The sequence below is a fragment of the Myxocyprinus asiaticus genome, chromosome 4 (genome assembly GCF_019703515.2).
Source record: "Myxocyprinus asiaticus isolate MX2 ecotype Aquarium Trade chromosome 4, UBuf_Myxa_2, whole genome shotgun sequence".
Taxonomy (NCBI): domain Eukaryota; kingdom Metazoa; phylum Chordata; class Actinopteri; order Cypriniformes; family Catostomidae; genus Myxocyprinus; species Myxocyprinus asiaticus.
Window position 1 is genome coordinate 51,693,098 of NC_059347.1, and position 15,003 is coordinate 51,708,100.

General features: G+C 38.1%; 1 protein-coding gene across 1 annotated transcript in view; it reads left to right on the forward strand.

Annotated features, from left to right (window-relative positions):
- The first annotated feature begins 453 nt into the window (after nucleotides 1-453).
- The window catches only part of LOC127439565 (polypeptide N-acetylgalactosaminyltransferase 9-like), a 149,923-nt gene continuing 135,373 nt past the window's right edge, over nucleotides 454-15,003 (forward strand). The window contains exon 1 of the mRNA XM_051695726.1: nucleotides 454-1,392. Within this exon, the coding sequence (XP_051551686.1) occupies nucleotides 1,152-1,392 (241 nt within the window). The 5' untranslated portion in view covers nucleotides 454-1,151. The remainder of the gene's footprint in view (nucleotides 1,393-15,003) is intronic.

Consider the following 15,003-nt stretch of genomic DNA (forward strand, 5'->3'; position numbering starts at 1 on the left):
ATATTCCTTTAAATAAAACAATAAGCCTATCCAGGCTGTGCATTTTACCACGGGCTAGGGGTGTGGGTGTTCTTTGGCACAATCAGAGTCAACAGCAATCTGATAAAAGACAGTAAAAGTTGCTGAAATACAAAATAAAAACAGTGCAATTATTCCCTGAAGGATCTTTTCCTACCTGATTTGACTATTGACTTTTGTAATGCACTATCCTTATACTTTACAGAACGTTTCTGTTCTACTACAAACTTACCGAGTTATAATTCAATTGGCCTATCTCAGTGAAAACATTATAATGGAATCCTCATCATCTAGCTCTTTCGAGCCTTTCATCCCCTCAAATAGTCTGTTGAATATTTATGAGTTTGCCGACGTCACCAGAGCACTGAACAGCGCGTGAAAAGCGGGGATCGAGGGCGGGATGTGAGGGAGGGAGCATGCGGGGAGCGCGAGAGCAGAATAAAAACGCTGCCGTGCAAAGCGCGAGCAGGACGGGAAGCGCTTGACAGCGTCTTGGCAGCGGCTTCTTTTTTTCTTTTCTTTTTACCTCCTCCTGCTTTTGTTGCATACGGATTGTGCATTGGACTGCATATGCCCCGTAATCGTGTCTTAAATCGATGCGTGCTTGCGAAGCATCTTTCCACAGGGAGAGACGGAGCCGCGTAAGGGATGCTGACGGGGGGATCGTTATTTGACATGCACTGACATTTCAAATAAACCATTTGAACCGTGCACATCTCTTGCATTTCGACTCTGCTCTTGATGCACGGCGTGATTGAGCGCATGCTTTTTGTCCTCCGGCGACGGCAGCGTAAGCATCATCTCCGTAGGCTGGTCTTACACATTTATAAACGTTTATAATGGGGGTCAACAAAAGAACCCGAGGCGGTGGGCTTTGATCGCAACCCCTATCAACCTCAAATCATTTGTCGTTACTTATACTTATTATATACGTACATCATCATATAGCACGCGTACCTTGATCAGCTGTTAGGTTTCCAAAAACTGCGGTGCACGGTTTGTGTGTGTGTGTGTGTGTGTGTGTGTGTGTGTGTGTGGTGCTGAACGGACAGCTCCCACCACCACAGCGGGGTCATTTCCCCTCTCTAGATGGATCAATATTAGGGGTCTGACAGTGTCGCACTCTGGCTTTAATGGCTGTGGCACGCAAGATCAAAACTCTGCTGACGGTCAACATTCTGGTGTTCGTCGGGATCATCTTGTTCTCGGTCTACTGCAGGATCCAGGACCGATCCGAAGAGCTCGTCCAGATCGGAAGGCTGTCGGACCAGAGGCTGCGAGGCAGGAATGCCAAAGTTACGAACTCCATGGACAGACAGTCTATTCTCAAAAGGCTCGAGCGACTGGAAGATGTGGTTTATAACCAGTTAAATGGTATGTGGCTTTTATCTTAAAGAAGACTAAATAAAGAAGACTTTTATTAATAAGTCATTCACAAATATTAATGCTTAACAGATCAGTGGTGCACTAGTTGATCAAATATGAATATACTGTATTGGTCAACTCGACTTTAATGTTTGTTGTGATTGTCTCCCCAAAAGATTAGAATAATAAATGAGACTTTATCACATGACAACCCAGCTATAATGTGTTATTGTTAACATAAACCTGCTTGTAATGGAGTGAGTAATATAGGCAACACACATCAGAGATTGGTTGTACCACTTTACACAATGTACCAGAGCACCCGTATTCACCCTATCAGAATACACATTTAGCAGTCAAAGTTTCATATCATTCTAATTTGAATGTAATGATCTGTCAAGCATTATATGATTTAATGTTTGTTAATGTTATTAATGAAAGTTATTATAAAGTCTTTCCATAATAAAAGAAATACTCTGTCTTTTTGAGAGCAAGTATCTAATGAATGCAATTCCTGAGTGCGACACTGGGAAACTTTGACCTGTGTCTCTAACTGAAGACATGGTGATTGGTTACTGAAGTATTGATCTGAAATTTGTGTTGGTTTATTGTAGTGATCACAACCTTGACATCAACATATGTGCTGTATGTATGCCCTTGTCTAATACAATCTCTTCTATTCTTGTCTAATCTAATAAAAAACTTCTTCAGTCATGAATGTTGGCTAAATTTACCATGTAATGTACAAGGAAAATAGGAGGAATTTACACATTGTTCTTTAACAGCATTCTCTTCAAATGATAAAACTGCAGTAATGAACCATAAATGAAGACATTGTGGATTACAAAATGTAAGATTATTTAAAATTTTACATACATTTATAATTGGGTTGGGAAAACATTACCACTTTTACATTAGTGTAAAGAGATATGTAAAAAGATAAAAAGAAGGTATATGTTAAACTATAATCTTAATTTACCATAACCACTCATAAGCTTCCCCTTCTGCATTCTTATTTTTAGAGTATTAGAGCGTATTTCATTAACAATAATGTTCCTTTAACTGGACCCTTTCTCCTGGATAAAATATATAAAAAGTCATTGTTCACGTGATGTCCTGTCTTTCCTTTTAACATCTGTTAAAAGAGTCCTCACCGTCTGTTTTCTTTATGTAGTGCTTCTATTTGATCTGATTGTTATTCCGTAAGACCAGCACCATTTGTATATGAAGGGGGTCATTCTGTCAGTTTGAATTATCCTTCTTGCATTTGGAAGAAAGCCAAGAGGCACTGCTTCATAAAAAAGCCCTCTAATGTGCCCTTCTGATTGAAAGGGCTTTCATTCTACACAAGTGCCACCACATATTTCCCCCAAAGGCTTTTCCACTCTGTGGAATCCACCCGTCTGTCACAAATGTTCTTGTTGTTAGGGCCGTTATGCATTTTATTTCAACACATATTTATCTGATACTCATAAAACTTGTCTGATGCGCAAATGGTGCAAGGCTATCAATAGTCGTATTTGATATTAAAACTACAATTGGTTTGCTTTTGAGGTTTTCACGCTGTTGTTGCTATATTTATTTCCAGAGGTAATTGTCCATTTTTCAGTCGTTTATTGTCCTGAAAATGAGGTCCAGAGGATTACACCAAGGTCCAATTGCATTTGTGGGACATTTGTAAAATTGCACCTCGAATTACAGCAAGTTTTACAAGAAAGCAGTAATTGTTTGGCTTTTGATGGTCCCTTGAAACATCCAAGCAGATTTACTATTTCTTTGTTGTTTGTCTGACCATTATTCTGATAAATAATTTCCCATAGAACATATAAAACATAATTTTGTTTCTTTTTGCTCCACTAAAGAAGGTAGATTCAAACGTAGCCAAAGCAGGATGTTCCCATGAAAAAGAGGACCGTTTTAGTGAGCGTGTTTGGTTACAGCTTCGGTTTGTATAAACAATACATTTTGACAAAAAAGTGATCTAGTGCTTTGTCATGTTACACCATGACTTGTTGGAAAAGTAACTTGATACTGGAAAAGCTACACTACTATTAAAATAGCTGAACTGCTGTCACGCTACTGTAAAATGTAATTTAGTAAGTAGTGTCACAACTGCTCACAAGATTTGTGTACAGTTGTGCTCATAAGTTTACAAAAATGTAGATATGTACTTTACTGTAAATACTATGTGCTTTTTGACAATTACATAAGAAAGGAACAAATAACTTGGGTCTCGTTGAGTCCCCTGATGATACACATCACCATTTCAAGATTATCATCATCATTCCTTGTATAATGCACTTTGAATCTTATGAGACTGTTTTACACAACTAAATGCTACCTTAATTATTTTAAGGGATAACTGTGAAACTGAGTTGAAATATCCGTAAAATACCTGAATGGCTCAGTAATTAGGTAAATAATTCATAGGAATGGTTTACCTAGAGTCACAGGAGTCACTTTATTTAATTTAGTTTAATTTATTACACACAACACATGCCAAACAGTACAATAGATTAAGGTGGAAAGAACATGAAGTGCAATGCCATTTACCATTTGGATGAACGTAACAGCCATTTAGCAGTGATAACAAGAGCCCAAAGGGCCAGTCTGGGAGAGACATCTCTGAAACAGTAGTTTAGAAATGCTAGATTACTGTGAAAAGACCCTTTATCTGACTGCTATTAAAAATGCAGAGCTATGAGAATGTGCAATTAGCCCCTTGATTAGGCAGCAGCTCTACCGTAAGCATTACCACTAAAGTGTGCTTAATTTCTAAAGCTGTAACTCAGTTTATCTCTGCAAACACAGATGCAGTAGACAGAACAGATTTCAACCAGGAAAGTGATATAAACACAGCGGACTACATCCATAAAAAAGTAAAACCACCCCCAGATCCTTCCATGACATACAGTGTGCTGCTAATATACTGAGATAATATACTGTAATATCCCTGGCTCTGGTTAATTTAGTGTCGGAATGAAATTCAAATGAAATGTAAGAACCTTATTTTAATTTAACTTATAATCTCAGTTGAACCTGAAAAAATAGTGTTTATCATTTTAACCACTTGGAAACAGCAAATTAAAATTTGTATATTGTTATATCGAAGAATAATGTTGAATGGCAAATTATATGAACATTCATGCTAAAATGCCATTAAATACCACCCTACTCGAAATTTTGTACAGAATTGAAGTTTGATTTTGATAGTTTTTATGATATAAATGAGTGCATTTACCATCTTACATGATGAGCCAAAACATTATGGCCACTCACAGGTGAAGCAAATAATGTCGATCTTCTCCTAAAAAGGCTACATGTCAAGGTCTGGGTAGATTAGATGATAAGCGAACAATCAGTTCTTGTAGTCAACGTGTTGAATGCAGGAGAAATGGGCAGGAGTACAGACCTGAGTGACTTTGACAAGGGCCAAATTGTTATTGCCAGATGACTGGGTCAGAGCATCTCTGAAACGTCAAGACTGTGGGGTGCTCCCGGTCAGCAGTGGTGAGTACCTACCGACAGTGGTCCGAGGAGGGACAAACCACAAACATGCGACAGGGTGTTGGACACCCAAGGCTCATCGATGCACGAGGGCAACAAAGGCTTTCCCGTCTGGTCGGAACCGGCAGAAGGTCTACTGTGACACAAGTCACAGAACATTTTAATGATGGTTACTGGAGGAATATGTCACAACACACAGTGCATCGCACCCTGCTGTATATGGGGCTGCGTAGCCATACACCGGTCAGGGTGCCCATGATGACCCCTGTCCACTGTCGAAAGCGCCTACAATGGGCACAAAACTGGACCTTGGAGCAGTGGAAAAAGGTTGCCTGTTCCAATGAGTCCCGTGTACATGCCGTTTACCTGGGGAAGTGATGGCAGCAGGATGCACTGTGGGAAGATGACACACCAGTGGAGGGAGCGTGATGCTCTGGGCAATGTTCTGCTAGAAAACACTGGGTCCGGCCATTCATGTGGACGTCAATATGATATGTGCCACCTACCTAAACATTGTTGCAGACCAGATACACCCCTTCGTGGCAATGGTATTCCCTGATGGCAGTGGCCTCTTTAAGCAAGATAATGTGCCCTGCCACACTGCACACATTGTTCGGGAATGATTTGAGGAACATGATGAAGAATTCAGTGTGTTGCCATGGCCTCCAAATTCTCTAGATCTCAGTCCAATTGAGCATCTGTGGGATGTGCTGGACCAACAAGTTTGATCCACGGCGGCTCCACCTCGCAACTTACAGGACTTGAAGGATCTGCTGCTAATGTCTTGGTGCCAGATACCACAGGACACCTTCAGGGGTCTTGTAGAGTCCATATTAGGTCATAATGTTTTGTCTCATCAGTGTATATCGATTATGCCTAATAAGCTGACAACGTCTGTGGTCATGTAAACAGCTCAAACTGTTTCTTTATCGGGGTAATGTTATAAATGATTTAAGAAAAAAATGACCGACACCAGTAGATTTTTGCCTATTACCCCATTTTCGCTGTGCATGTAAACACCTTCACCGGCATTTTTACCGGCTTATCCAGTGTGTTTATGTTTTCACATTAAAAGCAGAGAGTAACCGAGGCTATACCCAATGATTTTAAATCGTATGTAGGCTAAATGCGGTTTTCTTTCTTTCTTTTTTTTAATGAGTTGATTCTTGGTACTTATCAGCGTATTGAAGTGCATGTGCTTAAATTAAACTTTGCCGGTTACGAGTGGCTTTAAAAGTAAACAACTGTCCAATGGGAAAATTTGAAAAAGCAGATACATATACAAACATGAGAACTTCACAGATCTTCTTCAATGTGTCTGAAATCAAGATGCAGGGACACTTATGAGAAGCACGAACATCTGCAGCTCAAGTTATTACAAGTAATACACTAAAATAACAGACAATACTGCTCGAAATGTTGCTTTTGTGCTTAGATTAAATTTCACATGCATCTGAGAAATAACGCACCATTTTTCTTTGCGCTTTCTTTGTCTTTCCTGACTTTGTTGTACTTTAATGTCATGCAGTAACACACTGACATAGTGATTGATGTCTGTCATCATGAAATAGAGTCCCTCCCCTCCAAATCCGATCACAAGTGGTCACAAGAGACGCATTTAACCAACCAGTTGTAAACAGGGTCTTGAATGTGAACAATTCATTATGAAAAGCAAGACAATTACATGTTGCTTTCTAAGTATTGCCACAAGGGGGCACTAAGGAGATGTCTTCTACATTTAGTTTTCTCTCTCAGGTCAACTTCTGTCATGGCAGAGTGGCAGTTTGAAGATAATTTTATGGAGAAATGTTGTTAAAAGTTAATTTATAGCTAGTTGCCTGAATAATAACAAATCCAGAAATTTGACGGTAACTCTATCGCCCCCTTGAGTACTGCCTATTATTACTGCCACAGTTATGCATGAATGCACCTTAAAGGAATAGTTTACTCAAAAATATTAATTAATAATTTGGTTGCACTTTATTTAACAGTATGTGTACAGTTGTGGCCAAAAATATTGGCACCCTTGCTAAATATGAGCAAATAAGGCTGTGAAAAAAAAATGTGCATTGTTTATCCTTTTGATCTTTCATTCAAAAAAATTACAAAAATCTAACTTTTAATTGAAGTAAAACAATTGAAACAGGGGAAATATCTCATTATTAAATATTTTTCATTGGCCATAATTATTGGCACCCTTTTATTCAATACTTTTTGCAACCTCCCTTTGCCAAGATAACAGCAGATGACAGCTCTGCGCCTTCTCTTATAATGTCTAATGAGGTTGAAGAACACCTGGCAAGGGATCCAAGACCATTCCTCCATACAGAATCTCTACAGAGCCTTCAAATTCAGAGGTCCATGTTGATGGACTCTCATCTTCAGTTCACCCCACAAATTTTCTATGGGGTTCAGGTCAGGGAACTGGGATGGCCATGGCAGAACCTTGTCAGGTCCTCGTCAGTGAGCCATTTTTATGTTGATTTTGGTGTTTGTTTTGGATCATTGTCCTGTTGGAAGATCAAACCAGGGCGCATTGTAAGCTTTCTGGCGGAGGCAGCCAGGTTTATATATTTTTTTCTGGTGGTATTTGATAGAGTCTGTGATGCCATGTATCCGAACAAGATGTCCAGGACCTCTGGCAGAAAAACAGCCCCACAACATTAAATATTCAGCACCACATTTAACTGTGGGCATTGGGTACTTCTTCGTCTCTGTGTGCGCCAAACCCATCTCTGGTGTTTGCTTCCAAAAAGCTCTTTTTTTTTCATCTGACCATAGTACCCGGTTGTATTTGAAGTTCCAGTAGTGTCTGGCAAACTGAAGACACTTGAGTTTGTTGTTGGATGAGAGCAGAAGCTTTTTTTCTTGAAACCCTCCCAAAGAACTTGTGGTGATGTAGGTGATGTCTGATATACTTTTTGAGACTTTCTGACCCCAAGACCCAACAAATTTTTGCAATTCTCCAGCTGTGATCCTTGGAGATTCTATGGCCACTTGAACCATCCTTCTCACTGTGTGTGGAGACAATATAGACAAGACACACGTCCTTTTCCAGGCCGATTCTTAAGATCTCCAGTTGATTGGAACTTGTTAATTATTGCCCTGATGTTGGAAATGGGCATTTTCAATGCTTTGGCTATTTTCTTATAGCCACTTCCCATTTTGTGAAGCTCAACAACCTTTTGCCACACATCAGAACTATATTCTTTGGTCTAACTCACTTTGATTATTAAGGAAATTTGGCCTGTGTGTTACCTCATATTTATACCCCTGTGAAACAGGAAGTCATGGCTGAACAATTTCATGTTCCTAGTCACCCAGGTGCACTAAAAAATTTAAAATATGAATGGGAATTCAGGTATATTTTACTCATAAGAATTTCAAGGGGTGCCAATAACTGTGGCCAGCGTGTTTTGGAGAAAAAGATTTATTTAATAATGAGATATTTCCCAACTTTCAGTTGTTTTACTTCAATTAAAGGTTAGATTTTTGTGAATTTTTTGAATGAAAGATCAAAAGGATAAACAATGCAGATTGTTTTTTTCACAGCCTTCTTTGCTCATATTTACCAAGGGTGACAATATTTTTGGCCACCACTGTACTTTCAGTATACTTACAGTGTACTTAACCAAGAAAGTACTGTGAAATATTAGGTTACTATATGTACGTAATATGAGTTAAGGTTAGGTTTAGGTTTAGGTTTAGGGATAGTACCTAGTAATTACTGTAGTTATTGTAATTATATACTACGTAAATGGAGAACAGTACTGTAAAATAAAGTGCTACCAATAATTTTCTCATCATTGCACCCTTCCAAACCCTGTATGACTTTAGTTTCTTCTGCGGAACACAACCAAAGTTATTTGAAGAATGTATGTGGTGTTTTTCCATACAATGCCAGTCAATGGGGATCAGTTTTGTTTAAGTTCCAAAAATGTCATAAAGGCACCATAAGTGTAATCCACATGTTTCAAGTGGCATATTCCATGTCTTCTGAAGCAATCCAATAGCACTGGGTGAGAAACAGACCAAAATTGAAGTCCTTATTCACGGAAATCTATGACACTGTCCTTGCCGCGTTTATGAGAGAAGCTCGTTCTTCGTGTGTTGCCAAGTTTGCGGTTATCACGCCCAAATTAAATGCAAGTGCTGGACAAAACGTTAGAGTTTTTTTTGTGGGGGGTGGGGTACTGTTAAATGTATCACAGTCGCCAAAAGGTTCATTGTAAATGCTCGAAAATGAAAGTGCAACTATCATTTTTGGGTGAACTATTCCTTTAAGCATGTACAATGTGACCGCACACTTGGCCAAGCATTCACATCTGTGTTTGTGCACCAACTTGTGTTTCTGGCCATGAATCTTATGTTTCTGCACAGGGTCTTGGCATGGCTTGTTACTGTATGAATTCTGGGTGTAAATGAAGCCTTTATGAAGGTATTCCACCACCATCAATGTTTTATGGACTTGCTCATTTTAGTGTCTTTACACACTCACAATGGACTCTAGGGGGACTGTCTAGCTCTGCCATTCACGTCCTCTAACCACATCTTCCTCATGAATATTAATGCTGCATCGGCATCACATTTGACATGCATATGTATTTATACAGCCTCTAGATAATTTCTAAAAGAAGTATCTTTTAAGGAGCAATCCATGAAGGCTCAATAAGAACACTATTTTTTTCCCTCAAATCATGTTAAGTAATTTAAAGCAATTCTGAGTGAAGTGCATCGGGCTGCAATGTTCTAAGAGCACATTATGAAACAGTAAAAGATAAACTTGACTGGCAGTATCACAAATATAGCCAGTATTGAGTAAAGCTGACATAGCTGGAATAACTGAAATACAATCAAAAACACAGAGTGGAGTAGACCATATAGGTTGAACCAGTGACTGCATATACTTTGCTTGCACCTGCTATAATCTGGCAAATAATTACTTTGGTTGCCTAGAATTTATAAAATGTTCTGCATTTTGTGAAACTGAAAAAGTGTACAGTCAAAAGTTAGAGACTTTAATATGAACTCAAACCATTCTGACCAAATTTTGGAGGATCATATAATCTGATCTATGCTATGTATGCCGGCAATAGTCTTATTTGTTTTTATTGTTTATTTTTCTTAAGGAATTTTAGGAGAAACATCTGAGACAAAGTTAATGCTTCAAAGAAACATAACTAAGAAATCCATAAAGTCTTCTGGATTTTGAAAGAGTAAGCTTTGAGCAATAAAACTTTTCCCGGAATTCAGGAGTCTGTCAGCTTATCATGAGTGAAGTGTTAACGTTACTGAACAGCCTAAGCACACATGAACTGAATATGCTTTTTAAAGACTACATTAGAGCTATCTTTCAGGAAATTCAAAGCTTTCTGCTTAAAGTAGCTAAAAGGACTTGTTCATAAGCCGTTCCTCAAAGACAGACTGCCGAGCCTGTTAAAATAATGAGTCTGGAAAGGCCAGTCCATCACAGTAAGAGAGATAATGTCACTCACACACACACACACACACACACACACACACACACACACACACACACACACACACACAGACACACACACACACACACACACACACACACACACACTCACACACACATGTTGGTGCAGCTATCATTATGAGGACTCTCCATAGACATAATGATTTTTATACTGTACGAACTATATATTCTATCCCCTTTCCCTAACCCTACCCCTAAACCTAACCCTCACAAAAAACATTCTGCATTTTTACATTTTCAATAAAACATTGTTTAGTATGTTAATCTTGTCAGATTATTAAGAATTTGAAAAAACAAAAACTAAAATCTGTGCCCTATATTACCATAGTTCAACGGACAAAGTCAGATTTTGCCAGCTAATAGCTTTTAGTTGGCCTTTAGTTTTAGTCACATTGGTGATAAACAAGATATCCACATACGTGGATTTTGTGACATTATTCTCTCAAGTTATTTTGAATAACTTTCAACATTAACACATCTGTGGGTCATTTTGCTTCATTTTTATATAAGTTTTGTTATATTTTATTTTGTTATCACTGTACAATACGATTGTATTCATTATCATTAGTAAATGCATTCCTATATTTACTGTGCATTTTCACATTGAGAATCCATGGGTTCATCCAAAAGCTGAATCATTTTGCTTTCAGGGGCTTTATATGGAGTTGGGATGGAAATAAGGTGCATTTTAAACTGTTCTGAGACCAGTGCAGACAGTCAACACACTGGGAATTAAGTCATTCAATAAATAGGGAGCAAGGGAGCATCCTATAGCTTTCAATGCAGCTAAGTGCATTCACTCCTAAAATTTGACCAAAAGTTCAGTTTCAGGCTTCAGATGATGTTTGGGCCACTTGTTGGGACAATGGTAATCAGTACATAGATTCAGAATTTATAATGCTAAATTTTATTTTAACATGGTTGGCAATGATTGGATGATGCTGGCCATTACTTTGAATAAGAATTATGTATTCAGCTTTACAGAAAATCAGCTTTAATGTCTGTAACATCTCAAAAACATAAATAATCAACACTCCTGGAAAAAAAAGCTGACCTCCTTATCTTGGTATTGTTTAACATTTCACAACTTAGTCCTGCTGTCAACATATGTGGACATTACATTTTTATGAAAACTATTTGCTCTGGAAACAAAAAATGCTTGTTTATTAGGTGTTACTAGTTACAAATCAAAAAGGGAAATGGAGAATGCACACAGCAGTCATGCTCGGGTCTCAGGAGGTTAAAGAAGCCCAAATTTCCAATACTCTTTGGTAATGGGGCATTTGAGCTCCACAGACGTTTTGGGCATTTCCAGCTCAATTTGATCAAAGTGCCCTTTGAAAGCAGTTATTTTCTGGGGTGCCGAAAGAAGTGCCGCAGCCGAGCGTTTGTTTGTAATCCCACAATAAATTCATCCATACAAAATGAGCGATCAGTATATTTGGTCCATTTTTCAAGATTTTAAAAAATTCATATATCTGCTTAAAGTTTATTTTGTCAACCTTTAAGGAGTCCAATAGCATATAGATGGCTTCAGAGGAGCCAACAGACATGGACTAAAAGCCACTAAAACCATTTTGATTTCACAGGGTTAAAGTGTTGATCTGTAAACTGCAGTGGACACACTCTCAGATTTGTGGTTGGGTGCAAATCTACAGTCTAGTTAAACAAAAATGTTTTTATGAAATTAATTTAATAAATTGGTGTATAGTGCATTTATTTAACTTTTTGTGTGCAGAAAAAAACAGCACAGCTCTAATGGCTTAAAACAAAGCTCACTGCTAACCAACATTTGCTTTGAAGATGCTGCTGATTAGTTTCTAGACTTCACATTTTTATTATTACTGAAGATTTGTAAACTAGAAATGAACATGCTAGTTTGTAGTGTGTTGTTTTCATTTGGAATATGAAATTATGGGAAGACAGACTTTTTTTTTTTTTTTTTTTTTTTTTTTAGATTTTAAGAAATCTGTCCAAAAATAGCACCTCTGTTTCCTTCAGTGATTTCTTTAACTTACTGTAATCATTGCTGTCTTATAGCTCTGTCTCTTTACAGCTTTCAAAACATATTATTTTCTGAGTACACACACACACACACACATTCACATGTTTACATAGACAAAGATTAAATAGCATCTGAGCTGAACAGCAGGAAAAAAAAAAAAGAAATGCAAATCTACTTTGCTAAATTTATTAGTAGCCGCTAAAACAATTTGAGGAAGACAGTCAGCTGATTAGTTGGGGTTTCTAAAACCCATAAATCTATTTTCATTGACCATGTATATACTGCAGCTAAATACGGCTGTCACTCCTTTTTTTGAGTGCTTAATTGTAAAAAATAAAATTGTACATTTTTGTAACAGGACTTTAGTTATTGAGACGTAGCCGTTGTGACAACTTCCCTGTGTAACTAGTCCCAGTCTCCCCTATACTCACTTTGGATGTTTCTTCACAACATTGCAGAATGCTGCATTAAGTCACTATGATATGCAGTCTCTGTATGCCATAGACAGCTGGCTTTCGGGGATTAGTGTCAAAATGCCAGGCTGCAGTGTAATAGAATTCTCTCAAAACAGCAAAAACAGTGACAGTGAAAGAGACACAAAGCCACAGACGGTTACAGAGAGACACATTACAATTTTAGCTCTGGCTTTCGAGAATACCTTATGATCCACAAACTGGGCTTCAGAGACAAGTCAACACACTGTGAGGCCATGACTGCCAGGCCTTCTAATACTTGTCTAGATCAGATGGGATGAAGCTATTTCTGACATGTGCCTTCTTTATAGGGTTCAGGGTGGAATGGGTTTAAGGCAGGGGTGTCCAAACTTTTTTGGTCAGGGCCAAATGCAGAAAAAAATAAGGTGCTGTGGGCCGCATCCCTGTAATAATTTAAAAAAGGGCCAGAAGCTACTAGATTGCCAATATGCATAATCTTTATCTTGTACACTTAATATTATGCAAGTTTTAATCATAATTTGTGCTCTATGGTATGCTTGTTTAGGCCCTAAATGTAAATAAAGGATAGGGTATTTCACTCACAAAGAACACTTATAATGGGACTGTGATGCATCTTATACAAAATATTACACTCACTTATTCACATTTTTATCAACACATTTTTGACGTCCATTCAGTGGCACTGCCAAGCACATATAGAGCTGCTATAAGTGTCTGCTATAATTAAATCACAATAACCAAAATGAGATTAGATTTTCCTCTTATGGAGTGATGCAACAAATTACTCTTTATTTTTCAAGAAATTACTCTTTATAGCTATCCAATTATCACTTCTGTTCTGTTGTTACTTGCGTTACAAATACAGTTTTAATTTGATAAAAATTATTGAGCTTCAATTTATTTTACATACGCTCATGTGCAAGCTGAGCGTGTGCATCATGCACAGATGTGCAAGTGTTTTAAGTGCTCTCCCCTTCAGTGTGTCCTCACTCAAATAGCACTGGGAAGCCTTTGAATCATTTTTCTTGTTTCAACAAAATATCAGAACGCACCAATTGATTATACTTCCCAGTGCTACAGAGGATGTCCTGGAAGAGTATGCTCGGTTCACGCCTCTTTGTGCACGCTCAATAAACTCTACAGCCGCCTGCACAGCAGCTTCTCTACTCAGTTGTATGATGCGAGGTATCGGGACATTTTAACAAGAACAAGTACATGAGTAAAGTATCTTACCTGATGTCAATCTTTTAATAAATGCATCATTCTTTCTGCGTGTCACTTCATCCTTGGAAATAAGGAGCATTCAAAACTACCGTTGAACTCTGCCTGTGGATGAAGCTTATGGCAACAGGCAGCACAGAACGCACTAGTGGAGACGATGTGCTGTGAATAATAGCTGTACGTGATAGTGACATCCAGTGTCCAGATTATGAATTTCATATAATTTCTCCATAGCAGGCCTAATTCTGCTCTATTTCTAAAATCTCTCACGGGCCGCATCAGAGCAGTCGGAGGGCCGCAAATGGCCCGCAGGCCGGACTTTGGACACCCCTGGTTTAAGGTTTAATGCCGCACCAACTGGTGTTTGTTGAAGGCACTGATTTCGATTCCAAGACACAATTTCCACATTCTATTGCCAAGCGCAGTCACCCCCCAGAGCCAAACCATCTAGGGTGATCTTCTAAAACACATCCAAAATACTTCCATTAGAATATAATATTGATTCTAATGATGTTTATTAAAGGATGAGCTCATGATCAGAGAAGCTGTTTGCCAGCTTGCTGGAATTTCATTAAAAGAGGACAATACTTCTGTGTGCTCTTGAAAAATATTTTGGACATCTTGAGTGATTAGACTGAGATAGATAGAGAGGTTTAGTTTAAACATAATTTAAATAAAATTAATAAAATAATGCACTCGGGGTTGTGCATCATAATGATTACTGCAGAGTGCCTAAAACTGTCTTAATGGCTAATTGCTTTCATAAAACGCCAACAGCAATCTGATAAAAGACATCAATGTTCAATAACTATATATATTTATTAATAATAATAGTCTGAAGCATCCCAAAATACACACTAAACACTGTGCACTTACAATATACACTATAGGATGCACTGGGCCATCTAGTCGTCTCAAATGGAACACTAAAG